Here is a 27,383-nt window from a genome sequence, read left to right as displayed (position 1 = left end):
GTTTGCTAGCCCCCAGCCCTGGTCCCCCTCAGTGTACTGGATTTCCTTGCTATTTACTAGCTCCCCACTCCCAACCCCTCACCCTCACTCCCAGCCTAATTGACCCAGCCCAGCCCAGCCCAGCCCCTGCTCCCTTGCCTTCAGGATTCACTGCGCTGACCTCTCTCCTGTCCCCTCAGCTTCAGCCTGTCCACCCATCCAGCTCCCCCTCCCCCATCCCAGGGTCTAGGCCTTCGAGGACCAGCCCTTCCCTTCCCCCCCACCACATTCACACTCACACTCACACTCACACACACACACACATACACCCAGGGTGCCAGGGGCCGCCTGCCTCCAGCACCCAGCTCCTCCCTGCCCAGGGAGGGGGGGGGCACAAAAGGGCCCTTGTCACAGCTGGGGCTCAGACCGGGCTGCCGGATGCCTGGGTCCTACATGAGTGTAGGGATGTGTGGAAGAGAGGATGGTTTATAGGCTTCTCCTGTTTCTTTCTCACTCCTCCTCCCCTCTTTCCTCCCCCTCTGGAACCTCATTCCTCAGTGAGATCTGTAGCAAGTTGCAGCCCTCATAGCTGCTCCCAGGGCCAAGGGAACTGTGGTCAGAAGCCTCTGTCCCAGCCATTCTAAGCAGGTATGGGTGAGAACCTAGCAGTGACATTCCCAAGGGCTTGGGGAAAAGGAGTACCCATCACCTACCATGATAGCTACCTTCATGTGAGAGGCTGTATTGGGGTAGAGAGAACACAGGACCCGGAGTAAGAAAAGAAAGTAGGGAAAGTACCTGGATTCAAGTAAGACCTGGCTCTTGAACCTCAGTTTCTCCAGCTATAAAATGGAGATCCCTCCCAAAGCTGTTGTTATGAGAAGCAAGTGACATTATGTGTGTGAAGTGCTTTGCAAATCTTAACACACTTATGGGAACGTTGACTGGTAATGTTGCTCCCCCAAAAAAGTTGACTCTCCAATACAAGTATTTGAAATGGGGGCAACTGTAGAGGTAATCATCGCTGTGTCAGGCTCTGGGATTCCAATCCCAGTGAGCAGGACACCAACCAACCTGCCAGCCATCCACTTCTTTGGGCTCCATGGATATATCACTGGATTTATAAACCCTAACGAACACTACAGCTTTCCTGTCCTGCCCACCCACCCCAAAGTCAGGGAGGGAGGAGGGGTGCTATCTCCCCAAGAGGGAATCCCTGAGTGAGGGGTGGGGAAATACCCAGGGGTAAAGGAGATGGCTGAGGGGAGGAACTGGTCCTGCCACCCCCACCTCCGGCTCCATGATGTCAGACGCTGCCCGTGCCTTTCCCGAGACTGAGACAAAGACCCATTGAGGAAGCAACTGGGGAGGGGGTGGGGATGAACTCCCAGGTCCTAGAATGAGAGAGGGGGTGGGATCATCCATCTTCATCCCTGAGGAGAAGAGAAGCTGGGGAGTTAGATGCCAGGGTCCTGGGAAATGTGGAGATGAGACAGAGGAAAAGGCACTTGAGAAGTGTTAAGACAGCGGAGGGTGCTGGATTTGGGGTCAGAAGACCAGGGTTTGAATCCTGGATATAACAACCTGTGTGATCTTGATAAGTAGCTTCTACTCCTTTGACCTCATCTGTAAATTAAGTCAACCTTCCAGTTCTAATACCAAAATTGTTCTGGCTAGGATGTTTGGCCATCCCCTACATCATCATGGGCTGACCTTTTGGAAAAATTTCCCAAGGGAGTGAAGGGGGAGAAAGGAGTCCTTGGGCCGGTCCCCACCAGGCTTATCAGTTCAGGCAGAGGTAGCAGCCTTCACCCTAATTTCCCATCAGGCAGACTTTCTAAAGTAGTGACTATGGACCAAGATATTTCATTGACAATACAAATGGCCCGCCTTCCCCTGCACAGGTTTCTCTAGCTATGCCTCAGCTCACAAAGGAGGCTTGATTTCAAAAGACCTTTGTCTGTGCCTAGTATGGTCAACTGTATGGTCAATATATGGTGCCAGGTTGGAATAAAATACAAAGATAATGGGTCTCTCCCCTCAAGGAGTTTATAGTCCAATAGGGGTTATAAGATGCCTGCCCAGATAAATATAATTAGAATGATGGAATGGGAAGCTATTTTGTTATTCAGTCATTTCAATCATATCCTACCCTTCATGACCCCATTTTGAGATTTTCTTGGCAGAGATACTGGCTCATTTTACAGATGAGGAAACTGAGGCAAAGAGGGCTAAGTGGCTTACTTGTCCAGGGTCACACTGCTAGTAAGTGTCTGAGACCAGATTGAGGAAATAGGAAGATGAGATTAAAGAATCATCACTTGATAGCTGAAAAGGACCTTGGGAGTCATTTGGTCCAATCCATCATTCTATAGTAGGATTCTGAGGCCCAAAGAACTGATTTATCCAGGGTCATATAGGTAGAAAATCAAAGAGTCAGGATTTGAACCCAAGACTTTGGACTCTAGATGTCCCGTTCTTTTCACTATTCCACAACCTCATTAGTAAATGACATTAAACCTTGTGATTATAAGCAAGATCTGCCATGTTTCCTGCTGCTTCTGCTCTAGAAGCAGAGAGAACTGTAGAAAATTGGGGTGTACCATGTATTTTGTGCATTGCCACAGCCAAGAAACTTTCTTCATCTGGGCACTTACCTTCTAGTGATGAGCCTACTGTGAGCTTGGATGATAGAGATACACCCTGTCCCTAGGCCAATTATCTAGAACTGTTCCAGTTTGGGAGGTCAAATCAGCGTCCACTGCCCGTGGTCAGACCTTTAGGAAGCCAAAGTCACATCCACTCCATCAGAAAATTGCAGGAGAGCTTCCTGATTGTCTGACAGTGAGCCCAGGATGAGAAGAATGAGCCATGAGCTGGATCCAGGAGGTTCAGGACTGGTGACCACTGAGAGCTTTGAAGAAATGATGTTGTCCTCTATCTTCCTTGGGTCAGGGAGGGAAAGCTAGCTCAAGAAGCTTGGGACCACCAAGCTTGGGCCTGGGCAGATAGATGCTCCTTTTCTCTATCATTATAGACAATTAATCCTTATGATCTGTTGTTGTGGAGACAGAAGTTAGAAGAGAAAAATGGAGGTGGGTATTAAGACCAGGGCATGCAGGAGTCATGGCTGCAATGGTTGGACATCTGGGGATGGGAACTGAGGGGGAGATGGGCAATGGGCCCACAGGTAACACGAATTCACCATACTCAGAATGCTGAGCAGGCTTAGCGACCAGAGACCTGGTTCAGTGACCCAGAAAGTTTAGGGAGTGGGGAAAGGGAAAGATAGAAGAGCCTGGGAAGCTGAAGGGAGAGCCCAGAGGAGGAACCAGTAGCATGGGGTGGGGGGGAGCATCCAAGGCCCAGAGATGGACCTTTTCCAATGGGACAGTTATTTCTCTGCTTTATGTGCTGATCTCCATTAAAGACCATTTCCCAACACACAAGTGAGACAGAAGACCTCATCACCAAAAATGACCAGGAAAAATTTCCCCCCACCCCCCAGCCTTCCTGTGAGAATTGAAACTATATTTGGGCTGGGGTGAGAGGCCGAGATGGAGTACACCCTCCTCCCCAAGTCCCCCATGTCTGCCCCCACCCCTCACACTATTTTCTCTTCAGAGAGCTACCAAGATGACAAATGGTCATGGAAGAAAGATCCAAACCCTTGGGGGCTTGGAGAGGGAGACAAAATTAAGGAGGTGGTGTTTTCAAGAGAAAGAAAAAATTCTGGAACTTTTTGGGGAAAACATGCCATTTTATTTTGAGACATTCACAACAGGAAGGGAAGGGGGGAGGGAATAAATTAGAAAATGGAATGGGAAAGGGAACTTGGGAAAAGGGAGATGAGACAAGGCGACGACTGGGTCATGAGCGGCAACAAAAGCCACATTTTTGGTTGCGACAGCATTTACAGCAGTATGAGCAGACGGGAAAGTGACTGTCAAATCTCTTTGTCCTCTGAAGCAGGGCCTGCCGGGGGAAAAGCAGAGGTCAGTGGATTGATGGGGCCGAGGAGCAGAATCGTGGGACTGGCATAGGGAAAATGGGCTGCATTGGCAGGGAAGTCTCTCACCATCAAGTTAGCCGGAGCTGGAGCTGCCTCTTGGAGTGAGGTCTGCATGAGGTCCTGTGTCTGTGAAGAACCCCGAGATCTTGAGGAAAGAGGTCCCAGCCCAGATCCCCCATCAAAGTATGCTTCCCTAGACACACGCACACACACACACACACACACACACACACACACACACACACACACACACACACACACACACACAATCTCTCTCTCTCTTCTCCTTTCCTCTCTGTCCTCTGTGCATAACACACCCCTATTTACCTCCCAATACCCAAATATCTAGCCTCGGGAGACCCCCAGCCACCCATTCAGCCCAGGTATCTGACCCTGCAGACCCCACTCCCCTCCCAGAGCCAGGCACCCTTGGGCTCTTACCTTGCTTGGGAGAACAGAAGGACAGACAAAGTTAGAGAGGAGAAGAAAGAAGATGCAGGCAGCCTGGAGGTGAGTGGTCAGTGCCATTTCTGTCCGTGTGCCTGCTTAGCTCAGGGTTCTGTCTGACGTCCTGAGCCTGGCACTTTTATGAGGTGGGAGGCCCAAGCCCCCTCCCCTTTGGCCCAACTTACTTTCCAAGAAGGTGGTGTCATCAAAGGGTGGGGGAGAGATAAGCGGGAAAACAGTACCCAGGAACAAATGATTGAGTCACCCAGAGTGCATCGGGGGTGGGGCAGCCAGGGTCACACACATGACCCAAGAACCAGAGAAAGACAGGCTCATGGGCTCTCATCAGGGCACACGGGGGAAGCACTCTATACTTGGAGTCAGAGGTCCAGGTTCAAACCCTACTCCTGATGCTACGTGATCTTAAGTTACTTTCCATCTGAGTCCCTCATGTTCTCATCTGTAAAAGGGCTTTGGACTAGAGGAAGTTCCTCTAACTAATCTAAGGGTCTTTAACTGAGCTTATGACTAGTTCTTGGGAAACCTGCTTCCCCGCCACCCCCAGGAGCACAGCCAAAGAAATCCCTTTCCCTTCCATTCATCCCTTTCCTCCACAGAGCCTTTCCTAAGTACCAAGGTGCCTTCCATTCTTTTCCTTATAAGAAGGTGACCTCCTCTTTCCAACAGTCCTCCTTCTGGAGTTCCCCAGACTCAGTTTTAGTTCTCTGATGAGAGAAAGCATAGGGTAACTAGAAAGATTGATGATCTTGGACTCCAAAGACCTGGGTTTGAATCTTGGTGGCTCTGACATAGAACAGCTAGATAAATCACTTAATCCAACAGACTTCTATTGTGTGTGTGTGTGTGTGTATTTGGGTGTGTGTGTGCGTTCATCTTTGCTGCCTAAGAAGACCATGCCATCAGAGAAATAATGACATGACTTGCACTTGTCTTTGTTTTGAGTGAGGGAGGGCTGTGCAGGTCACCAGCCTCACTTCTCCTCCAGAGCATCCAGTGACCAGATAGTCATCAGGATGACTGGAGATGACCCAGGATGAGGCAATTGGAGTTAAGTGACTTGCCCAAGGTCACACAGTTAGTGAGTGTCAAGGGTCTGAGGTGAGATTTGAATTCAAGTCCTCCTGACTCCTGCACTGGTGCTCTATCCGCTGCACCACCTAGCTGCCCAAACAGACTTCTATTAAGCATTTACTATTTGTCAAGCACTTAGTTTTTAGAAAGGCCAAAAAACAACAAATCAACACAAAACAGGCACTACCTTCAAAGAGTTTCTATTCTACTGGGAGAAAACATGTTTTGCAGATAAATACTCAAAAAAAATTGAAAAGAAACCCAAAATGATTTCAGGGAGATTGGAGCACCAACAATTTGAAAGGTCTCCTATAGAAAAGAGGACCTTGAAGGGAACCAGGGAGTCTGAGAAGTAGATGTGAAGAAAAAGACCATGCTAAGCATTGGAGACAGTGTGTGCAAAGGCAGTGAGGTTGGAAACTACCTTGCTTGGGAAATGGTCTGTATTGGGAACAGTGAATAGTCCAATTAAATAGGACAGTAGAGCATGTAGACAGATATTTAAGAATATCCTTTCGGTGGCCAGTTTGGAGAGAAGAGAAACTGGAGGCAAGGCTAACATGTAGGAGGTGATTGCCATAGACCCTGCACGAGGCAAGAGGGTCTTGTATGCTAATGGTGGCTGTGTGGATGGAGACCATAGGACCATAGATTTAGAACTGGTCCATCCGTCTTATCTTCCAGGCAAAGAAACTGAGAGAAAAGCTGAGTGACAAAGCTGGGATTCAAACCCTGGGCATCTGAATACAAATCCATCATGCTCAGGCAGTGAAGAAACATTTATTAAACTCCTGTTATGTGCCAAGCATCAGGCTAAGTGCTGGGGATACAAAAAGTAGCAGAAGATAAGTCCTTACTCTCAATGGATTTCTCTCTAGGAGGCATGGAGTGTGGAGTCAAGGGGGTCTCCAAGGTCTTAATTTGAGTGACTGGGAAAGTGGAATGCAAATAAGGAAGCAAAAGGGAGGGTTTGGGGGGAAATGACAAGTTCTTTTGGGTATTGGGTCTGAGTCTAGCAGGCAGAGGCTCAAAAGAAAAATTCTGGCTGGACATGACATAATTAGGTTCTAGGCACATGATAAGTGTTTAATTAATGCTTCTTAGCTCAACTTCAGAGACGATACACTAAACCTCTCAGACATTTGGTCTCTTCTGTAAATGGGAGATTTGCATTACCAATTTCCCAGGTTTTTGTGAACCTTAAATTATTGGAAGAATGGGAAGTGTTACTGAGGAAAGGTGTCGGTAAAGGACATTTTCTGTCTCCTTATCCCTCCCCAATCCACTCTTTTCCACCTCAGTCTTTCGTTCCCATGTAACCTCGATCAATTCACTTCCCGGCTGGTTTTCTCAAGTGCAAATGGAGTTAGTTGTAGGGTCTCTCCCAAACCCAAATCTAGGATCCCATATGGGAATCAGTGGAGAGCAAGAAGTCTTTGCCCAGACACCCCCCCACCCCACTAAGAAAACGTAGGTCACTTTGTTCAGTCCCAGGCCCCCCTCCCAGCCTGTTTGCTCAAGTTGCCCCTAAATCCCCTACACACCCAGGTAGACCTGAAGGCGCCAGATTCATCCCCACCCATCCAGGGCCAGGGCAATGACCCTAAGGACACAGGTCAGCGAGGGAGACAACATAGCCCAGGGGTTACAGGACTCTCCAGGGCAGCTGATGGTATAGGAGATAAAGTGAATGGATTTGGGGGTACAAGGATGGGAGGCAGGTTCACGGATGAGAATGGGACACCAAGTAATGGGTGCTACCAGAGACCACCCCTTCCCCTCCCCTTCTGGCCTGTCCCACCACCTCAGGGCAGATTTCGTCATCAGCAGGGCTGAGGGCAGGGGTCACCGTGGAGGCGCCAGAGCTGGGGCCCTAGGCGACAGAAAGACGGGCCAAGCTGGGAATCATCCCTTCCCTCCCCTTTCCGTAAGAAAGGGGCTCAAGGCCAGAGTTGTTGCCAGTGGGTGAGAGTGGGGGCCAAACCATAGCCCTGGAATCAGCCTGACCCTTCTCTTACTAACACTAAGCCCCGTCCTTCACCCTATCGTACCCTCGACTCCCAAGCCCAGCCCTCGTTCCCCCCTTTCCCATCAACATGAAGGATGGACCAAGAGAGGGAGACCAACAACTGAGGCGGGGGCCACACAGGCCAGTTTATTGCAGTTTAAATACCTTTCTCTTCTTTTTTTTTTGGTCTTTTTTTTTTTTCATAAAGAAATTAAAACACACACACACACCCAAAGAAGGGGTAACGGTGTCAGGAAGTGAGCTGGGGAGGTGGGGAGGCCGGAGCATGAGTCCAAAGAGCCCCCAGCCGTGGGGTGGCCCCACCAAAGGCTTCCCCCCTTCTTATCAGTTCTGTCTCTGTACCTCCACGGAAAGAGAGGAGCAGAATGGGGTCCAGGGGACAAACAAGGCATCTCTGCCCCTGTGTCCTGCCCCTTCCACCAAGGCAAAGGCAGGAAAGGGAAGCCCAGCAGGGAGCCATTGGGTGGCATGACTGAATCAAAGTGGAGGAATCAGGGGCGAGGAGAGGACAAGGGAGAGAGTTGGAGAAAACAGACAGAGATGGGAGGTGGAAATGTCTGTGGGGGCTGTTTTTGTTGTGGGGGTGGGGGGTGCTGTATTCATGGAAATGCTTTTTTCTTCCCATTTTTGTTAAAAATCTACTATAAAAAATGCAGCTGGGGAGGGGGCAGACTCTCTCCCTCTCTGTGCTAAGGGTTGGGGGTCAGCCCCCGGGGGCAGGGAGGGGCATCACTGCCGGGAAGTCTCCCCGACAATCTCCAGGCCGTGTTGCTGCAGCTGGGCTCGGAGCAATGCATTCTCATTCTTGAGTTCCTCTATCTGGGGAGGGGCAGACATGGCAGAGGCTGAGGCAGACAGTGAGCTGCCAACGCCCAAGACCCCAGCTTCCCAAGGAAGTGTCTCTGCCATCCTGCCCAAGGTTTCTGCCCAGTCCAGATCTTCAGGCCCCTCCTCATCTCACCTGCTGCCTCAGCAGCTCATTGTCCATCTGCAACCTCTCAGCTTCCTTGAAAGTCTCCTGCATCCGCTGGTTGGTCTGGCGGAGCTCCCGGATATAGTCACAGGCTTTGGACAGGATCCCTCCTTTACTCTGACAAGTAAGGTGGAAAGATGGCAAAGGGACCAGAAGCAGCTGGGAGGCCCCCAGGACCAAGCAAGCCTGGCAGTTTCCCTGGCAGATTCCGCTCCCCCAGCTGCCACCCCCTAGGGCGGGGAGCGGAGGTGGGGGGGGGCTCATTCTGCCCTCTGGAGGCAGGGGCTGAGCACATCCAGGTAACAGTCCACACCAAGGCCTGAGAGAATGGAGGCTGAGCAGGAGGAAGCGTGGGGTACGAGGACAGGGATGGGAGCACTCACCGCGCCTGTCTTGCTATTGTCCGTGTTACAGTCTGGAATGATTTTGGAGAGCTGAACAATCCAGTTGTTAATCTTGTCCCTCCTCCTCCTCTCCACTGTAGAGAGGAAGGAATTCCCACCAGGGACAGCTCCATGAGTATTTGGTGGGAAAGGGAGTGAGATACAGCCCCCTCCCCACAGGCAGCAATGACCTCCAGTCAATGAACACCTAAGGAGGCTGAGGGCTGAGGATTACACCTCTACAGGGCTCCAAGCATAAAGGAAAAGGCCAGGGTGGGGTAAGAAGATCATCAGGAAGATGCGGGGGGCCCTCAGAGGGCCTTGAAGGGTGGAGAGGAGGGCTCAGGGTCAGAGGTCAGCACCGGGGTCCTCCTCAGTTGAACTAAGGATTTCTCAGATCCCTCCCTTTGGGGGAGGCCTGCCTGATCCCCTAATGGGGGTCCTGGGGAGAAAGCTTGCCAGCTCAGCTCTGCAGATCCCAGCTGCTGGGCCCACAGGGAGTCACTGACACTTGCTAAGCTGGGACAGGAGAAGCAACACTTCAGAAAGGTTTGTGTCTGGGACAGAGGCCTGGTCATGCTGGCCCCAAGGCTCTCTGGGTGCTCCCCTATTACTTCCTTGTTTCCCACCTCAGCCCCTGCCTGCTTTGTCCTCCCCCACCATGCCAGGTGACCTGATATCTACTCCCCCTAACTCCACACCTGGGATGGTCTCTGCCGAGGGGCAGTGAGGAGGGGAGACCTCAGTCCACAACCTAATGGACACACAGGGGCCCTTGCCCTCACCTTCATTGTGCTGGGCTCTCCTCCTTTCATCTCGGGGGGTTCTTGTCCCATCCATTTTCCTGGAAAAAGAGAGGAAATACACCCCTGTCCCTCCCCACACAGGTACCAGCCCATCTTCTCGCCCTCATGCCTGGATTCATGGAATCTGGCCTTGCCAGCCTGGGCTCCCCTCTGCCCCCAAGCAGCGTGCACCTACGGAGAATACGGGTGGGTCCGAGGAGCAATCGTCCTCTGCGTTCCCGTCTGCAGCACATCCTGGGGTGTCATCATCACATAGAACTGGCCTAGGAGAGGCAGGGTTGGGGTCGGGTCAGCTGTGCTGACACACCTGCCTGGGTCTCAGGTTCCTCATGTGGAACATGAGGAGGGTGAACTACAGTATCTTCTTGTCCTAGAGTTCTGGGGCAGCTAGGGGGTGCAGTGGAGAGAGCTCTGAATCTGGGCTCAGGAGGTCCTGGGTTCAAATCCAGCTTGACACTTCCTAGCTATGTGACCCAGGGCAAGTCACTTCGCCACTGCCTGCCTCAGTTTCCCCAACTGTAAAGCGGGAAGAATAACAGCCCCTCTCTCCCTACAAATGCTTTCTCCCTTTCCTCCTCTCTCCCCCATCCGCTAGAAGTCCTTATAGACGTTTCCTTCCATCACCCGTGACCGCTCCCCCAAAGCCGGGAATCCCCTGCCCTCCACACCTCCTGCCTGAAGGCTCTGGTCCGTGGTCTGCACGGACACAGCCGTGGCATCCCCCACGCTGGATGCTGGGAAGTAGGCGAAGCGGGCCTCCCCGCTGACCGCCTCCGCCGCGGGGCTGCCCCCATTGCTGAAAGGGTTCTGGATCACGGCCTAGGGGGGCAGAGAAGAGCGGGTGGGGGGGGAGGGGGTGAGGCAGGGGGCCCCGCCAGGCTGCGCCCCCTCCCTGGGAGCCCCCTGCTGAGGGCGCAGCAGGGGGCTCCCAGGGAGGGGGCCGGCACAAGCCCCGTCAGGGGGCCCTTCCCCGCCCCCCCCCCCCCCCCCGGCCCCTCTGCTCCCGCTGACCTGAGCCACAGCCTGCTGGCCCCCGGTGAAGGCTGCTGTGGACACCACGCTGACCGCGCCCGTGGTGTCTCCCTGGCCATCCAGTTGGCCGTCCGTCACCTGGACCACTCTGTATGTCACCTGCAGGGGGCAGCAGAGGGCACCCAGCAGGGGGGAGGTCGGGGAGGCCCGGCCCCCGCCCCGCCAGGCCCCCGGCCCCCCGCGGCGCGGCCCGCCCCCCCTCACCTGTCCTCCATTATTCTCTGTACGGAACTGGTACTGGATGTTGTGCTCCCCGAACGCCGCCTGCTGGACGCTGGCGATGGCCACCGCCGTCTGCTCCTCGGCCCCGGGCCCTTCCCCGGCTGGGGGCAAAGGCAGGCCGGCTCAGCGCCCCGGGCGCCCCCTCCCTGCGCCCAGCGCCCCCCGGCGCCCCCCGCCAGCCCCCACTCACTGTCCTGGAGCTCGACGCCCTCCTCCGCTTCGGGTCCCTTCTCGTGGCTGCGGGGGCGAAGGCAGCGGTCGGGGTGGGGGCCCCGGGAGCCCCGCAGGGACCCCGCCCCCACGGCGGGATGGGGGGACCTCCCCTGCACCCCATGCCCGCAGGGATCTGAGGGGCCTCCCCTGCACCCCACCCCCCGCGGGATCGGAGGGGTGTCCCAGCACCCCAGCCCCCCTCCCGCCGGGCTCTGAGGGGGGTCTCCCCTGCACCCCACCCCCCGCGGGATCGGAGGGGTCTCCCAGCACCCCACCCCACTCCCTCCGGGCTCCGAGGGGGGTCTCCCAGCACCCCACCCCCCCGCGGGATCGGAGGGGTCTCCCCTGCACCCCATCCCCGCCGGGCTCCGAGGGGGGCCTCCCCTGCACCCCATCCCCGCCGTCATCGGAGAGGGGGTCTCCCCGGCACTCCCCGCCCGCCTGCGGCCTCCATCTTGTGCCCGGTCCGCCCGGCGTGCGCTCGGCCCGGAGCGTGGCCGGCCGGGGTCCGGCCCGGGGGCCCTTACCTGGCGGCGGCGGCGGCAGCAGCGGTGGCCGAGGCAGCGGGGTCCAGACCCGGGTCCAGCATGTCCATGGGGGGGTGGGGGCGGGGGGGGCGCGGGGCCCGGGGGAGGGGAGGGGAGGGGGAGGGGGAGGGGGGAGGGGCGGGGGCCGGGGGGGCCCGAGCCCGCAGCTCACGCCGCGCGGCAGGAGGGGACGGAGGAGACACGGGAGCCGCTCGCGCTGATCACGGGGACAAACAGTGGGGTCATGTGAGGAGGAGATGCCGCCGCCGCCGCCGCCGCCGAGGCTGCCGCTGCCGCTGCGGCTGCGGGGGCTGCGGGGGCTGCCGGGGCTGCGGGCCCTCGGCGCTCGGCGCCCCGCTCCCCGCCCGGCCTCGGCCCGGCCTGGGCGACGGCTGCCCCGGCCCGGCCCCGGCTCGGGCCCGGGGAGGCGGCGGCCTGGGCCTGGGCCTGTCTCCCGCGCCCGCCCGCCCGCCCGCCTGGCTCGCTTTCCACAGCCCGCTCCTCCCTGGCGGCTGCTCCGCGGCCCGGGCCCCGCACGGCCGCCGATCGCTCGCTGCTACCGCCGCTTTCTATTTTTCCCCCTTTTTCCCCTTCTTTGCAAGAGCTGCGCGCGCGCAGCGGCGGCGGCGGCGGCGCGAGCCCGGAGCCGACGCGGGCGGGGGCTGGAGGGGGGGAGGCCGCCCTGGGGCGCGCGCGCGCGCTCGGCCTAGCTCCGACGGGCTGGGCGCGCGCCGGCCTGGGCCTGGGCGCAGGGCCCCGCTCCTGGGCGCTGCGCGCTCCCGCGCCGCGGGGGGCCCGGGCCTGGGCGCGGCGGGGGGCCGAGGGGGGAGGAGAGTGGACTGCGTTCCACGGATGGAACGCGGGCCTGGATAGAACGTTGCGGAGGGCCGCGGTGGGAAGTGTCTGAGGCCGCGGTCCGAGGCACACCCTCCGTCGGCTAGGAGGAGCCGAGGGGACGGAGGGGCTCGGGGAAGCGATCAAGGGGAGGGGGTTTGCGAGGGGGTCTGTCGGAGGAGCCTGGGGGCACGCGCGCGCGTTCGTTGTGAGGGGAAGGCATGGGGCGCATGCGCACGTCTGGGCGGGGCCGCGGCGCGCACGCAGCGGGCGGGGCCGGGGCGAAGCCGGAACGGGCCGATCCCAGAGGCCGGGGCGGGTCGGGATCGCAGCCAGGGGCCGGGAGCTGCCACCCCAAGCGGCTGGTCCATTCCCCTGGTGACCTTCACCGCCCTCTCCTCCCTGCACCTCCGAACCCCAAAACAAGCCAGCGAGACCCGAGCCAAGTGATTCAAAACTTTATTGAGTACAAGCAGAAGAGACGCCCCCCGCCCCCCGCCCCCGGACACACACGTTAAAAAAACACAAACACTACAAAAGTCGAAGAGGAGGCGGCGGGTCAGACCACCAGGCTTTCCCGGCTCAGGGCTAGGTTCTGTGGGAAACAAGGAGAGCAGTTGAGGGACCGCCCCTCCCCCTCCCTGGCTCCGCCCTCAGCCCCGCCCCCTCAGCCCCGCCCCCAGACCAGGGCAGGGAGCTCTCTCACCTTCCTGAGCTTCCTTTCCCGGGAAGACTGGGACTCCGTCTCAGTGTAGGGCGGGGGAGCTGGGGGGTAATAGGGCTCTTCTTCTTCCCTGGGGGGTCTCCTCCTCTCCCCCGCCTCCTTCCTCCTTAGCACATCTTCCAGGAGCCGCCCATCGTACTCGGGCTCTCTGAAGCGGCTCCCATGGGGGTCCCGATGCCGGTCCGCATCTCTGCCCCGGGACCTGAAGTCATCACAGTAGGGGTCTCCAGAGCGCGAGCAGAGGTCATCCCTGCTGCGGCTTCGGGCTGGTGCGTAAGGCCGGCCCCGGCTCCTCTCCCAAGGGGATGTCCTTCCCGATTCCGCCGAGCTGGGCCGGGCCAAGTCATCCAGGGCATCCACGGAGTGGGCTCGGGGCCGCCCGGCTGCCCAGCCTCCATCCCGGGCCCGCTCTCGGTCCCGCTCCCGGTCCCGCTCTCGGTCCCGCTCCCGGTCCCGCTCCCGGTCCCGCTCTCGGTCCCGCTCCCGGTCCCACTCTCGGTCCCGCTCCCGGTCCCGCTCTCGGGGCTGCTCCCGCTCCCATCCTCGAGGGCTTCTTTGGGAGCGATAGTCCAGGTCTTCGTCTTGGATGGGCGTGAGCGCAGGGCCTCGTTGGGGTCGGGAGCGCCAGTCATCTTCGTGCAGGGAAGTCACTTCACTCATGGCTGGGAGAGCAGGGAAAGCCGTGTTACCGGGGTGGGGTTGGAGGCACCAGCAGCGGGCTGTCCCCACCGCTCCCAAACTCACCCCTCTCCACACGGCCGTTGGACAGGCCGGGCCGGGAAGGGTCGAAGTTAGCAAGCTCCTTCTCCATGTAGTACAGCACCTTCATGGAGTCGTCCTGCTGGTTGGCCTGGATCCGATAGCCACTTCGCACTTCTAAAGGGGGGAGATGTGACAGCCAAGGCACCAACCCTCCGATGTCACAACCCAGTGTCATCCCCACCCCGTCATTTCTTGCATCCAGATCTCAAGGTCTGACTCTCACCTGAATTTCTGCTACTGTCTGTGTCACGAAGAAGGGGCACCTGGGAGCTGTGGCCACCAACTGTGGGAGAGACATGGTCAGGATCCTGCTGCCCTATGCCCAACCATCCTATCTACCCTTCTTCCTCCCCTTCACCTGAGACCGGGGCATTTTATCCCCATAGCCTTCCCAAAGACCTAGATCTGCAGCTTATTCTGTCCCCCTCATCAAAGTCTGGTCCCCATGAACCCAACCCATTATCTTAACACATGAAGGGCATCTGCTTTCCCCAGTCCTCACCTGAACTCTGTCGATCAAAATCCCCTGTGAAGCCATTGTGGATGGGGCCCATTGATATCATAGGTGGAGGAGCAGTTGCCTTGGCTGAAGAGAGGTGGGCATAGGTGCTGGGTGCGTAGACACTGGGTGCATAAATGCTTGGGACCCCTGAGGTGGCAGCTTTACCAGCAGCATACACTGGGAGAAAAGTCATGCACAGTAGAATATAAGCTTCTTGACCACAGGGGACAGTTTTGTATTACAGTGCAGGACCTCAAATATGGTAAGTACTTACGAAATGTTGAATTAACAAGACAGAGACACCTCGATACCCTTGTCACATGTTCACCTCCAAACCCACCCCACAACAAGACTCCTCACCAGACCCTAATACTTTAATATACTACCATCAAGGGCAGTATCCCAGAAAGGGGGGGACCAAAGGGAGATGAAGTTAAGGCTAGCAGACAACCCCCCAGGTAGAGTCTCACCTGCAGCTGTACATACTGTTATGTTCCTATTCCCTGATAAACTCACACAGAGACTACCTGTCACCTGCACAATGAACTCTGAGAGGAATATTTTATGTTTGGGGGGCAGGAGACCAGCCCAGCCTATGCAATGAAATAAAAGAGCCTAGGGCTGGCTGATCATGGGCTGGGAAGGAAGCAGATCTTCAAGCCAAATGGACACGGGGATGGGTCCATATTTAATTTGGTTCTCAATTATGCATGATAAACCCATCAATTTCCACCCATGCTTTCTGATCCAGAGTGTGCCCTGGAAATGGAAAGCCTGGCCTGGGATGCTGGCAGTCATCTGTAAGGGGGAAGGAAGATGCTACCAAGAGGTTGGGGGAAAGGCTACAATTAGCAGTTTACTAATTAGCAGTGGGAACAGCTGCTTCTTACTGACTCAGAAGGCTTGGTTGGGGTTGGGAATCAGGAGTCCATGCCTTCGTTTTCCCCATCTGTGAAATGAGGCTAACACCCTCAACCCGGCTCCTCAATGCCACTGGCTGAAGGTCACTTTTTTGACAAAAGCCCTGTAAGAATGTCATGGGTAGGAATGGTAGAAAACCAAGGTGGCCTTTACAAGCAGCCTCAATAGGTCTTGATTCGGTGGGTGGCCCTGGACAAATACTTTCCCTGCCCTGTAAAGGAAGGTGCTTTCCATCACTCATGCTAGGAACGTACGAAAAATGGCACCAATAAAAGGAAGACTATGGCTTCCTGCAAAGCTGAGCTCAGACATCACCTAACAATCACCTAACCTAAGAGGTCCAACCCCTCCCCTATTAAGCAACGAGCATTGAAAACCCACTATGTGCAAAGGGCTGAGATAGCATATGACAGAAAAAAAAGTCTCTGTCCTCAAACTGACAAACTGACTATAGGGGGCAGATGACGGGTACACATGTGAATGCAAACAGACACAAGGCGATTGGAGGGGAAAGCACTGGCCACTGGAGAGAAGAGACCCCTGAATGAAGCCTGGAAACAGGCCACTGGATCAGGTGATGGGTGAATGCTTTATGTATATTATGTCTATGTGTTGCTTTCATGGATGGAAAAAAAGTAAGCTTCTTGAGGAAACAGACTGTTCTGTTCCCTGTCTGGGTCAGACAGTAGGCACTCACCAAATGCTTACAGGTAGACTGGTATCTAATAAGAAATGGGTAATCCATTCCCCCAGCTCCCAGCAGATGATGGGGCCACTAACCCTTACCTAAGGATCCCTACAGAGCAGACTTGACTTTGTTTTAAAAAGTAACATCATTTCCATTTTACTGAATTTTTACTTATTTTGTTAAATACTTCCCGTTAAATTTTAAGCTAGTCTGTTGTTAAGCTGTTTCAGTCATGTCCTACCCTTCGTGACCACAGCATCTTGGTCGAGATACTGGAGTGGTTTGCCATTTCCTTCTCCAGCTCATTTTGCAGATGAGGAAACTGAGGCACACAGGGTTAAGTGACTTGCCCAGGGTCATACAGTTATGTATCTGAGGCCAGATTTGCACTCAGGTCCATCTGGTGATCTATACACTGAGTCACCAAGCTGGTTAGGGCCACATGTTGGACACCTATGATCTAAGCCTCTCTTCAAATGATTTAAAATTACTTGATGTTTAAAAGGAAACAAAACCAAAATCCCAGAATCAAGAATCCAGTTCTCTCCAACACGGCTAATCAGGATACGATGGAAAATCTCACCACCTACTGAGAAAAACCCATTCCTCTTCTGGACACCTACAAATGGCTGCTAGGAGGAGCTACACTGGATAGAGCACCAAGCCTGGAGTCAGAAATGACTCGTCTTCTTGAGTTCAAATCCAGCCTCAGACACCTAGTAGCTAAGTAACCCTGAGCAAATCATTTCACCCTGTTGGCCTCAGCTTTCTCATCTGGACAATGAGCTGGAGAAGGAAAAGACACTCGGCTTTGCCAAGAAAACCCCAAATGGGGTCATGGGGTTGGACATGACTGAACAAAGTTTATCCTTGAAATGAGCCCCCAAACCCCCAACCACTTTATAATCTAATAAGCCAGATTATCTCCCCCACACACACAAAACCAACTACCTCCTCCCAAGGCCACACCTCCTTTCTAGAAGGCAGACAAGCCCCATCTGTCACACACACTGTCCTCACACGGTTTCTAATACGCCATCATTTCCACCCTTGCTGCTGTCCAGCCCTCAAATCTATACTTACAGGCCTCTGGACAACAGCATTTGTCCGGGCAGCAAGGACAGCGAACGTAGCAGCAGCACGTATGGGGGCAGCACTGGCACCAGCAGATGCCCAAAAGGAGGAAAACCAAGAAGGCAGCCAGGACAACCATGACCACAAAGAGCCAATCTGCGAGAAGGAGAGGATGGGGCCCAGAGCTGAGGTCCTGGGGGCAAGGGGCCTTCCTCATCCCCTTCCAGCCTCCTCCGAGCTTTCCAAGTCACTCATGTAGTTATGCACTTTCCAGTGCACTCATCAGTTAGGCTGCTGTTTGGGGGGTGTGAGGGGGGAGGTCTGGTCATGGGGAGAGGAAGAGATTATGTGGGAAACTACAGCGATGGAAAAAACCAAAGGCACAGTGAAGAACTTATTTTTAACAAATCATGGAACTGAAAATTCCAAGGACAACTTAGACAATGATCATCATCATAATGCTGTAACCAACAAGCCTCCCAAAGAGCAGCAGACCACGGGTGCAGAGTGGGGCATGCTTTTGTCAGATCCAGCCATTGTGTTGATTTGTTTTCCTTAAATGTATTTCCTTGTTACAAGGGGGTGAGGGGTGGGCAGGTGTAGGAGTCACTAGGAAGAGAGAATTATGTGCTGAATTTTTTTTAAAAGTATATTAATAAAATGTTTTTAAGGAATTCACTGAGCTTTCATTTGAAGACCTCTGGTAGACTAGAAATTACAAGGACCAGTACCAGTTTTTTGTCTTTGGCCCAATGTTTGCTGAATTCAACTGAACTTAAGTCTTAACACCAGCCTGTGACTTTCCAGATAATGGTCTGACAAATGGTCTGAGGCGCCTTTTATAAATGTTATCTCATTTGATCCTCACAACAACCCTGGGAGGTAGCTGCTGTTACTGTCTCTGCTTTCCAGTTGAGGTAAGTAAGGCAGCAGAGAAGAAGTGAACTGCCCAAGGTCACAGTACCTCTCTGAAACAACAGGCCAAGGTCAGACATAGCTGGTAAGTGGTTGAGCTGGGTGGAATTAGAACCGTAGTCCTCCCCATATCTAGCCCTTTGTTGTTATACACAGACACAGACACAGACACACACACACACACACACCCCGCCCCTTTCTTCCGGACTTTGTTGGATGCTTTTGCTATCCTAAATGGCTCAGGCTGAGGCTGCTTTTCAGCAAATCTATACCCCTCTTGAGCTCTCAGGGACCAGGGCTGAAAAAGCTGTCTAGGACTCAGTCAGTAACTCTGGACAATCCATGGAGGAGAGCCCGACTAGCTTCTCAGACAGCCAAGGGGGAGGGAGACACACACTCTTCTAGAGGCCCAAAACCCACCTGACAGTCATCAGTTAATATGCTACCTGGAGACCAAGAGATCAGTTAGTTTTTGTTACTGAGGTCGTAGGGAGACAAGACAGAAGAAGCACAGAGGTATAAGGCAAAAGATGACAGGCAATGGGGAAGGGGTTTGATCTGAAGGCTGGGAACTCTAAGGAAAAGTCAGGAATAAGGACCCCCTGGCCTCCACCCCGTACCTTCCATGGACCCTATCTGAAAGTCTGGTAAGAGTTCAGTCACCCCTGAGGTCCTGCCTGGAGGGACAAAAGAGAGACATAATTATTCCAGCAGGAAGCTGGCCAGGCTGGGCAGATGAGATGACAGACCCTTCTCCTCCCCGCCCCCAGCCCACCATGGCCCTGGCTCCTGGCTGTCTGGTCAGACAGTGCCCTAAGCATGCCACCTCTACGCCACACACTGAGCATTTCACCAGGACAAGTGACTGCAGGCTGCCTGTGAGCCCTGGAGTGGGGCATGCTGCAGCCTGGCCCTTGGCCTGCAGTTCTCACAAAGCGCTGCATGTACTCATTGTTTCTGTGCTAAAATGGCGTTTTATGACATTCTCGCTCACATATACTGTAAAATATGTGCTTTAGCCCATCAATATATATGGACCGGTATGTCAATATATATTTGGCATCACCATAGCATGCAGCTGGGTGCAGCTGGGTAACATGCAGTAACAGCACCACGCCCAGTGTCCTGGGGAGAGACCTACACTGAGTGGCCAGACTGTGCCAGCTGTCCCTGCCTGACACTGCCTCCGCTTTTGCAGTTCAAGATCAGACAGCTCACTCTTTCCCTCTGTGGCCCTCTCCACCTTGCAGAGGGCACAAGGCCTGTTCCCATTGCTGCAGAAGGGCAAGCTGAGGCTCCAGGATTGAGTCAGCCCTGGGACAGCCAATGCCTGGTTGGTGCTGGGTTGGGTTGGGGAGTTTTGCAGCATGAATATGAACAGCTGAAGGCAGAACTAGGCACAAAGGAAATCAAGCGGCCTGGAGCAGCCAGGGGATCCAGCCAGCTCTCCTTGTTTATCCACACTGATGGAGGGCAGGCAGGCAGGCAATCCACAAACATCAGGAAATCACACCTATTCCTCCTCCTCCTCCCTTTAAAAAAATCTGTCTGGCTTTGGGATGAATGCTGCTGCGATATAAATCGAATCATTTGTGCTGGCCAAGGATGCCCAGTTTTCTCCCTCATTTAGTCTGAGTGACATGAGGGAGGAGGGTGGTCATCTCCTGTGCCGCAAATGGGGCTCAGTTGTGTACAAATCTGAGTGACTAGGCTGGCAAGGGTAGGAGAAGCTCAAGCATGAGTCAGACCCAGGAAGCAGACAGACAGACAGACAGACAGACAGGAGATGAGGGAAGGGGCTCCCAACCCCCCCTCCCATCATCCATGGCCTCACCTCCCCAAAGTGACTAGGGGGTGTGGGGGCCCCAATACCTCCATCCTTGCCCCCTTACCAAGGACGATGAGCTCGGCATAAGCCTCGTTGTTGCCTTGGAGGTCCTGAGCAGAAACCACAGAGCAGTAGTAGACGCCACTGTCTCCCCAGGCAGTCTGATCAAAGGTCAGGTCAGCGTCTGTGGCAGGAAGACACAGATATGAGGGAATAACTGGAGGGGGAGGGCAGGAGCTTGTACACTCTGGCACTCTCCCATCTCTCCCAGAGCGCCTGGAGGGGGTAAGCATGGCCTGGACAGAGGGGCCCGGATAACATCCCTCTCAGGGCCCACTATCAGCCATGGCCAGGTCAGTTGTCCAACTCTGTCTGTCCATCTGGGGCATCCTGCCACTCCCTCCCTGGCTTGGGGAAGCCTCAATTTACCCTGGTCCGAAGAATGGGAATGTGTCTGTCCCTCAGCATTTCCTGTTTCCTCCTTGCCTCACAAGCACTAATTACTTACATCCATTTAGCTACCCAACAGAGGTGGCAAAGCTGGATCCCCTGGGGCTGGAAGGTCAGGGCTGTAGCCACAGGTAAAGGGGGTCCAGGCCACAGACACAGCAAGATATCTGCCCACCCCCTAAGTCAGGAGCTCCTCACCTGAGATTCACACACTTGGTTTTTCAAACATTTTGATAACTGGATTTCAATATAATTGGTTTCCTCATTCATCCATCCTCAGTATTTTATTATGAGAAGGGGACCATCAGCCTCACTAGCCTGCCTGCCTGAGGGGCCCATTACACAAGCCGTGGCAGGACCCCTGACCTCATCTGTCCAGTCTGATCCAAGGCATTCACACAGCACCCCCTCTGTAGCCAAAACTCCATTCCCAGGTAGCTTTATCTTTCCAAATCCCACCTCCTCCAAGAAGCCTCAAGGGGGGGGGCGGTGTGTGTGTGTGTGTGTGTGTGTGTGTGTGTGTGTGTGTGTGTGTGTATGCGCCCACCTTTGAGCAAGTACACATTCGGAGCAGGGGCAGCAGGTGACCCACTAGGGACTCAAGGATTTGTGGGATTGAATGGATCTAAAAAGGTCAAATAAGGCCACCCAACAGTGGGTGGCAGAGCCAACAGACAAGCCTTCATTCATTAATTCATTCAACAAACGTTTACTGAGCAGCTTTGTATGAAGCACAGAGTGCTGAGCTCAGAGGACAATGCAGGACTGAGGCCTAGCAGCAAACTCAGCCGTAAAGGCTCCCTGACCCACAGATCTGGCTCTGTCACTGAGTCTATCTGGGAGTCAGAACAAATCTCAGGCCTTCCTCCTCAACAAAAGTGGGTGTGAGTGTGGGTGTGGGGGGTTTACACTAAAGTCCCTTCCTGTTCAGCATATGGAAGGCCCCCACCTCTCCCTCACCCTACCTTTCTTCCTCCCATACACACCCCCAGTGATGGTGATCCGTCGTCCTTGGTAGAATTCACCTAGAGTCACAGCATTCCCTTGCTTTGTGGCCACCACCCTCACGGTTCGGGTACTGTCCTGACACTCCACATAGGGGTTGTAGCCTGGGTTGCTAGCAGCAAGCTGGGCATTGAGCTGGCTGTCAGAGCTGGTTGAGGAGAAGGCATCAGCGATGCGATCCCTGCAGAAGGACTTATACTTCCAGAGGACAATAGGTGGGGTGGGCACTGCTGACACCTGGTAGGAGCAGGGAAGGGTCACGGGCTGGAAGAGGATCACCACTTGGAAGGGCTTGGACACTGTGACCTGGATGCTGCCAACAGGAGCTAGAAGGTCAAGGAGAGAAGCCAGGGGTCAGCAAGGAATAGAGGATGCTCAGCGAGCTGCGCTAATAATCATCCTTCACATCTATTCAGCATACTTTCATGTTCATTATCTCGTTTGATCCTCAAAACCACCCTCATCAGACATGCAAGCCAAGGGATTTTTAGCTTTTTAGAGATGAGGAAACTGAGGCACTAAGGAATGAATTGCCTAAGATCACAAACTTCAAATATTGATTAGAACCTAGTGGTTTATCAGCAAATCACTTATGGCATAGTCAAAGAGCCAGGTCCTGGATGTCACTAACATTTACCAGATGTGTGCCCCAGTGCCCACCCCCAAAACAAAGCAGGAGCCGGGAGAAGGTCAGATGGCTCCCCTGTGGCAAGCTTCACAGGATGCCCAGGCATGGATGGGGATGGGATTAGGTTAATAACAGCACCTCCCTCCCAGAACCAAACAAACTCATAGATAAAAATGAAACACTTTGCAAACCTTTAGGCTACGTATTAATGCTGTTATCATCATTGTCATTCAATTCTGGGTACAACAGTTTAAAGGACTCCGGAAAGCCAGAGCCTGCCAGGAGGAGGAGGAGGAGAGGGAGAGGGAGAGAGGGCAACAACAGGGAAAATGGCCTTGAACTCAGCTCACCGGAAGAGCAGTTGAAAGCACCAGGGATGAAGAAAACACTTAGGGAGCAGATAAAAGATGCCTTCCAAGTGTGAAAGGCCCTCACATGAGAGCCTGGCCTCGGGAGTGGAGTGAGAGCTGTGCCCAAGTGGCACTGACTGCCTGGGCGGGGAAGGGAGCTTCCCTCCCACTGGAGGCCTTCACACAGACGCTGGGGTCCTCAGACTGTTCAGACTAGGATAGCCACAGCTGTTCTTCCCCTGCTAAAATTCTGTGATTCTATTTAGGGACGGCAGTGTTGGAGAGAATACGCACATGGATAAGGCTCATCCCAGTTCTACTGGAGTCACCCTGGGCAAATCACTTTAACCTCCAGGAGAAGCAAGCAGTAGGTTGTTGGGGAGAGAGAGAATACTTTGCACTAAAGCAAAGCACATCGAATTTATCTGGAGACAACCTGCCACCTCCTTGGCCTTGGGACAATCACACTGACCTCCTTTGACTCTCAGTTTTCTCATTCAACAAGCATTTATTAAGTGCCAACTGGATAACCTCTATGGTCCTTTCTATCTCCAAAATCTTGTGAGCTCCTGCCTCAGTTTCCTCATCTGTGAAAGACAGGGATGATAATAATGAGGTGGTGGGGGTAAACGATGGTGTCAGATGGTGTCGGAGGATCTGGTCCTCCAACCGCAACCCTGACACTTACTACTCCGGGCAAGTTACTTAACCTTCCCGGGCCAAACGTGCCTTCATTTCCAGGAGAGGTCTGGCTCCGACGGCCTCTCTAGGACTACGAGGATTCGGAACACTGGCCCATTGCCTCCAACCTCCCGGCATGGTCGGGAGGAAAGCGCTCCCTTAGAGCTGGCAAAGCGTCGGAAGAAGGGCAAGCTCTTCCCACCCCGGGGGTTCCTCCACCAACCGCACCCAGCTGGGCTGGGCCGAGGCCCCGCACGTCGCACTAGGCTCCGCACGCACCTGTTGCCGCAGGAGCCCTCGACCCGCCCACCCCGGGAAGGGATCGCGAGGGAGCGATCGACGGCCCGCCCGCTCGGCCTCCCCCTCCCCGGACCCCAAGGCCCCGCCGGGCACCGCTCCCCTCCCCCTGCCCTGCCCATTGTCCCACAAAGGCAGGAGCTGCGGGAAGTTTCGCTTCCTGCCTCGCGGTGGGGGCGAGCCGCTCCCGGCTCCCGCCGCCCCGCCCCCCCGGGAAGTCCCCGGAGGACAGCGGGTTTCGGTCATCGGGGTGGGGGGGGAGCCGGAGGGGGAGGGGGTCCGGGCCCAGGCAGCCAGCCCCCATGTCCCCGGACCCGCGGTCGGGTACCTGAGCACCAGGGGGTCAGCAGGAGCAGCAGCCGGAGCAGGGGCAGCGCACTCCGCCGTCGTGGGTCCAGCCCCGGGGGAGCCCGGGACGCGCTGGTCCCCCTCGGAGGTCCGAGGGCCGCCGGAGCCATGGGAGGTGCGTGCGCCTCCGGCGCCGTCCGCTCCCAGGTACAGCGGGCGAGGGAGGGGTGGGAGGGGTGGGAGGGGTGGGAGGGGGCTGCGGGGGCAGGGGGCGGCCTGTACCATTCGTGGAGACGGGAGAGGGGGGAGGCCCCGCGGCTCACCTGCCCATCCTGCCTCCTGGGGGGCCCTTTGCGAGAACCTAAAAGAAGGGGCAGTAAATCCAGCGTCTCCGCGTTTGACTGACCTTTCGCCTCTGAGCTGACCCAGGAGGGCCCCTAATTTCCCAACCCCCCTCTCTCCACAATCTTTGTTTTCCACTTTGGAAATGGAATGGCCCAGGTACACCCAGTATGGGAGGGGTGGGGTTTGAGAGGTTGACCCCTCCTACCCTCTCCGGAGCCCCGGAAATGGACCGGTCCAGGTGCGAGCCCAGGGAGGGCGACAGCGGACTGACGGATGAGAAGAGGTGGGGGGGCACTCACCTACTACTTCCACCAACCTTCGGTCAGAAAGAAGAGACCTCAGGTTCTGAGAAGGGGACAACAAGGAATGAACCACCTGTGGAGGGTGGGCGGGACTCGGCAGCTCACCTGTGCGTCCTCCCCCCTGGCGGCAATGGACCGACCCAGGTACTTTGCAGCGAAGGGGATCGGGCGGGAGATTCCAAACGGGAATCCCACGGGGGTAAGCAGGGATTGGGTAAACCTCCGGCTGGTTGTTCAACGCTCTCAACTTTCTCCGCACAACTTTTCTTGGAGGCTTCTCCCTCTCGAGGCTCCGCCTAATTAAATTAATTTAACGGATTCACTGATTCTCATCAGAGTAAAAATCCGGACGTGTCCCTCGCGGGCTGAGGGTAAGTGGGCCACCATCCTCCTGGGCACCCTCCCTCCATTCCTGGTTCCATGGTACAGCTCCCAGGAGTCCCTCCCTGAGGTCAGCACCCCTCCCCCCTCCTCCGCCCCTTGCCCGGGAACCTGAGCCTCTTAAAGGGGCAGCTTTGGTGCCAGAGTGGTTGCCAAGTCCGGCCCGCAGAATGAGTACCTCTGTCCTGCCGAGCTTCCTGGCTTCACCTGCCCAAAGGGGCAGAGCCCAGGGGAGGCGGATATGCCCAAGGAGAACGCGACAGGACGGGGAGGCGCTGGGTGCCAGGGGTGCCAAGGTCCCCCGAGCAGAGACCTTCTGACCTCCGGCACCGACCCTCCGGACAAACTGGACCGTCGTCCCCAAGCTGCTTCTGCCATGGGCCTCAGTTTCCTCATCCGTAAATTAAAAACACTGGACCCGATGGTCTCCAAGGGCCGTTCTAAGGTCCTCTGACTTGTGCCTACGCCGGTGCTCGGTGCCAGGAATGCCTCCTGCCATCCCCCACTTTCATAACTCAAGTGAAATTCTTCCGGAAAGCCGGTTCTGAGCTCTGCTTTGAAGGGCTGTAGCACTTTTCCTTTGTTGAGACCTTTCCTGTGACACCTACCACTTTCCCCCTGAGATGGATATCCTGGCGGAGCTGAAAACTTGAAATCCTGCTCCTAACACTTAACTGTGATACTGGAAAAATCGCTTAACCTCAGGGCCTGAAAGGAGGAAAATACTATGCCTGCCCCACGCAGATGGCATTTTATGTAAATCTTTATCTATGATGTCACAATCAGAATGGACTTTCTTGGTTTAAACACATGAGAATTTAGTATTGGCCCAGCATCGGCAGGGCTTGACATATTAGCGCAAAATGGCAAGCCCTGAATCTCCTGGTCCTCCGACCCCTTCCTCCACAATGCCCATAGTAGCAGGGGATTCATGGCCCATGTCAGTTAAAAAAAGAGAACGTTTCCTCATTGCATTACAGTGGGAGAAGGGATGCTACACCTTTTTCTGAAGGGTCAGCGTTTCCAAATACAGCCACTGAGACACAATCTATCACCAACGGTCTTGCTAAGAAAAACTAAGATACAGTATCTTTTCATTAGCCAGACTTTTTTTCTTTAGAAATAGCTAAGGGTACCTAAAATAACTCTTGGCTGTCTTACAAATACTAAACATTTTCACTTTTTGAAGAGTGGTTCAAATTATACACCTTACTTAATGGTGTTAATAAGGGATGGGGAACACCTGTAGCCTCCAGGCCACATATGGCCCTGTAGGTCCTCAAGTGAGACCCTTTGACTAAATCCAAACTTCTATGAAGTTCACAGGGGATCTATGGCCTTGAGGTCCCGGGTTCCCCACCCCCCAGTCTCAATCTGAAATAATATGCATATTATATGTATATTAGCTTAGAATGAAGCTTATAACTTTTAACACTTGAATCCATGAAAAATTTAATTTGTTCTTTTTAATCACGTCAATCAGCAGTTGGGCACACACAAAAATTTTATTTCCAATGAAGTAATTGTTTTATCTGTGTACTTCCTTCCATACAGCCTGGATGATCAAAATGTTGTAACTTAATTGCAACAAGTCATTTAAATATTTTTTAAAAGCTAGTGCTTTTGACTCTCTGGGTGGCATCATATAAATTTGGGACCTCCCATGAGGGTGAGAAAGTTCTGGCTTTTCTTCACTTTGGTGTCAAGGTGACCGTGTCCACAAAGGCACTGGTTTGGGGATTTTTCCACTCAGTTTTGTGCATGGGATCCTGGCTGTCTTTTTCTTTTCTGTGTTTCTGTAAATTCCAGTGGCTTCTTGTTATCACCAAGATCAAATATGAAATCCTCTGCTTAATATTCCAGGCTCTTCATCATCTGCCATCCTCCTGTCCAGTCTTTATATACCCCTTTCCTCACCAAATGCTGTGATTCAGGGATACTGGCCCCCTAGCTGTTCCTCCTGCAAGATACTTCTCTCTCCTGCTCATCTCTGTGACCTATGTTGAATTCCTTTAGGTCCTAGCTAAAACCCCACCTTCGGCAGGAAGTCCTTCCTGAGCCCTCTTAGTTATAGTGCCTGTTGATTATCACTAATTTATTCTGTATATTTTTTATTTGTACGTAGTTGTTTGCATGTTGTCTCAGTTAGAATATGAGCCCCTTGAGAGCAGATGCTTGTTGGTTTTTTACTTGTCTTTGCATCCCCAGCAAAGTGGCAACACACAGTAGGTGCTTAAATAGAGGATTGTTATTGACTTGACTGGACACGAACCTGTCTAGGCTTGGAGCTGACTTCTTGAGTTTGAGAGGTCCAGAGGTTTGTAGCAGCAGCAGTGGTCCCAGGTGCCAGAGGCATTCATCAGGGTGGCATCAGTAGCTCATGGCAGGGAATACATCTGCATGACAGAGGATAGCCAAGAGAGTTGACCCAAGCCTGGCCATTTTAGCAGCAGACATGGACTGAGAGTACGCATTTTAAGTGTATAAAACACCTAATGAGAAGTCCTGCTAACTGCTTGCTATTCTGATGAAATCTGATGATCAGACTCCTGGCAGACAAAAATATTAGTTATAAATTGTTACTGAATCTTATTTTAAATTTGCCTGTGTATGTGCCCTGTGTTTAGCATTCCTTTGGTATGCAGGAATAAATTTACCTGTCCCATCTCTGATTCTTATAAAACATTTGGTAC

The 27,383-nt window shown here is 54.3% G+C and overlaps 3 protein-coding genes across 11 annotated transcripts; all 3 read right to left on the bottom strand.

Annotated features, from left to right (window-relative positions):
• Nucleotides 1-3,718: 3,718 nt before the first annotated feature.
• Nucleotides 3,719-4,570, bottom strand: HAMP (hepcidin antimicrobial peptide). The gene is made up of 3 exons (XM_072616386.1): nt 4,433-4,570; nt 4,058-4,117; nt 3,719-3,954 (listed from the first exon to the last, which is right to left on the bottom strand). The coding sequence occupies exons 1-3, from the start codon at nt 4,517-4,519 to the stop codon at nt 3,850-3,852; spliced, it is 252 nt and encodes an 83-aa protein (XP_072472487.1). The 5' UTR covers nt 4,520-4,570; the 3' UTR covers nt 3,719-3,849.
• A 3,090-nt stretch (nt 4,571-7,660) lies between these two features.
• Nucleotides 7,661-12,620, bottom strand: USF2 (upstream transcription factor 2, c-fos interacting). Of its 2 annotated transcripts, none has more exons than XM_072616332.1 (10): nt 11,716-12,620; nt 11,166-11,212; nt 10,958-11,076; nt 10,733-10,852; nt 10,390-10,540; nt 9,897-9,984; nt 9,701-9,759; nt 8,916-9,010; nt 8,521-8,649; nt 7,661-8,378 (listed from the first exon to the last, which is right to left on the bottom strand). In XM_072616332.1, the coding sequence occupies exons 1-10, from the start codon at nt 11,781-11,783 to the stop codon at nt 8,289-8,291; spliced, it is 966 nt and encodes a 321-aa protein (XP_072472433.1). In that variant the 5' UTR covers nt 11,784-12,620; the 3' UTR covers nt 7,661-8,288. The 2 variants fall into 2 exon arrangements, with proteins under 2 accessions (XP_072472433.1, XP_072472434.1); XM_072616333.1 differs by having other exon boundaries at nt 7,661-8,404; nt 11,716-11,899.
• A 371-nt stretch (nt 12,621-12,991) lies between these two features.
• LSR (lipolysis stimulated lipoprotein receptor) lies at nt 12,992-25,417 on the bottom strand. 8 transcript variants are annotated; one of them, XM_072616266.1, is made up of 11 exons: nt 24,869-25,417; nt 24,415-24,605; nt 21,400-21,744; nt 20,028-20,147; nt 18,756-18,812; nt 17,230-17,376; nt 14,538-14,714; nt 14,259-14,318; nt 14,018-14,149; nt 13,256-13,935; nt 12,992-13,144 (listed from the first exon to the last, which is right to left on the bottom strand). In XM_072616266.1, the coding sequence occupies exons 1-11, from the start codon at nt 25,084-25,086 to the stop codon at nt 13,109-13,111; spliced, it is 2,163 nt and encodes a 720-aa protein (XP_072472367.1). In that variant the 5' UTR covers nt 25,087-25,417; the 3' UTR covers nt 12,992-13,108. The 8 variants fall into 8 exon arrangements, with proteins under 8 accessions (XP_072472367.1, XP_072472369.1, XP_072472368.1 ...); XM_072616268.1 differs by lacking the exon at nt 17,230-17,376; XM_072616267.1 differs by lacking the exon at nt 18,756-18,812.
• Nucleotides 25,418-27,383: the final 1,966 nt, after the last annotated feature.

The sequence above is a fragment of the Notamacropus eugenii genome, chromosome 5, assembly GCF_028372415.1.
Source record: "Notamacropus eugenii isolate mMacEug1 chromosome 5, mMacEug1.pri_v2, whole genome shotgun sequence".
In the NCBI taxonomy this organism is placed as follows: Eukaryota; Metazoa; Chordata; class Mammalia; order Diprotodontia; family Macropodidae; genus Notamacropus; species Notamacropus eugenii.
This window is presented reverse-complemented; position numbering and strand designations above follow the sequence as displayed.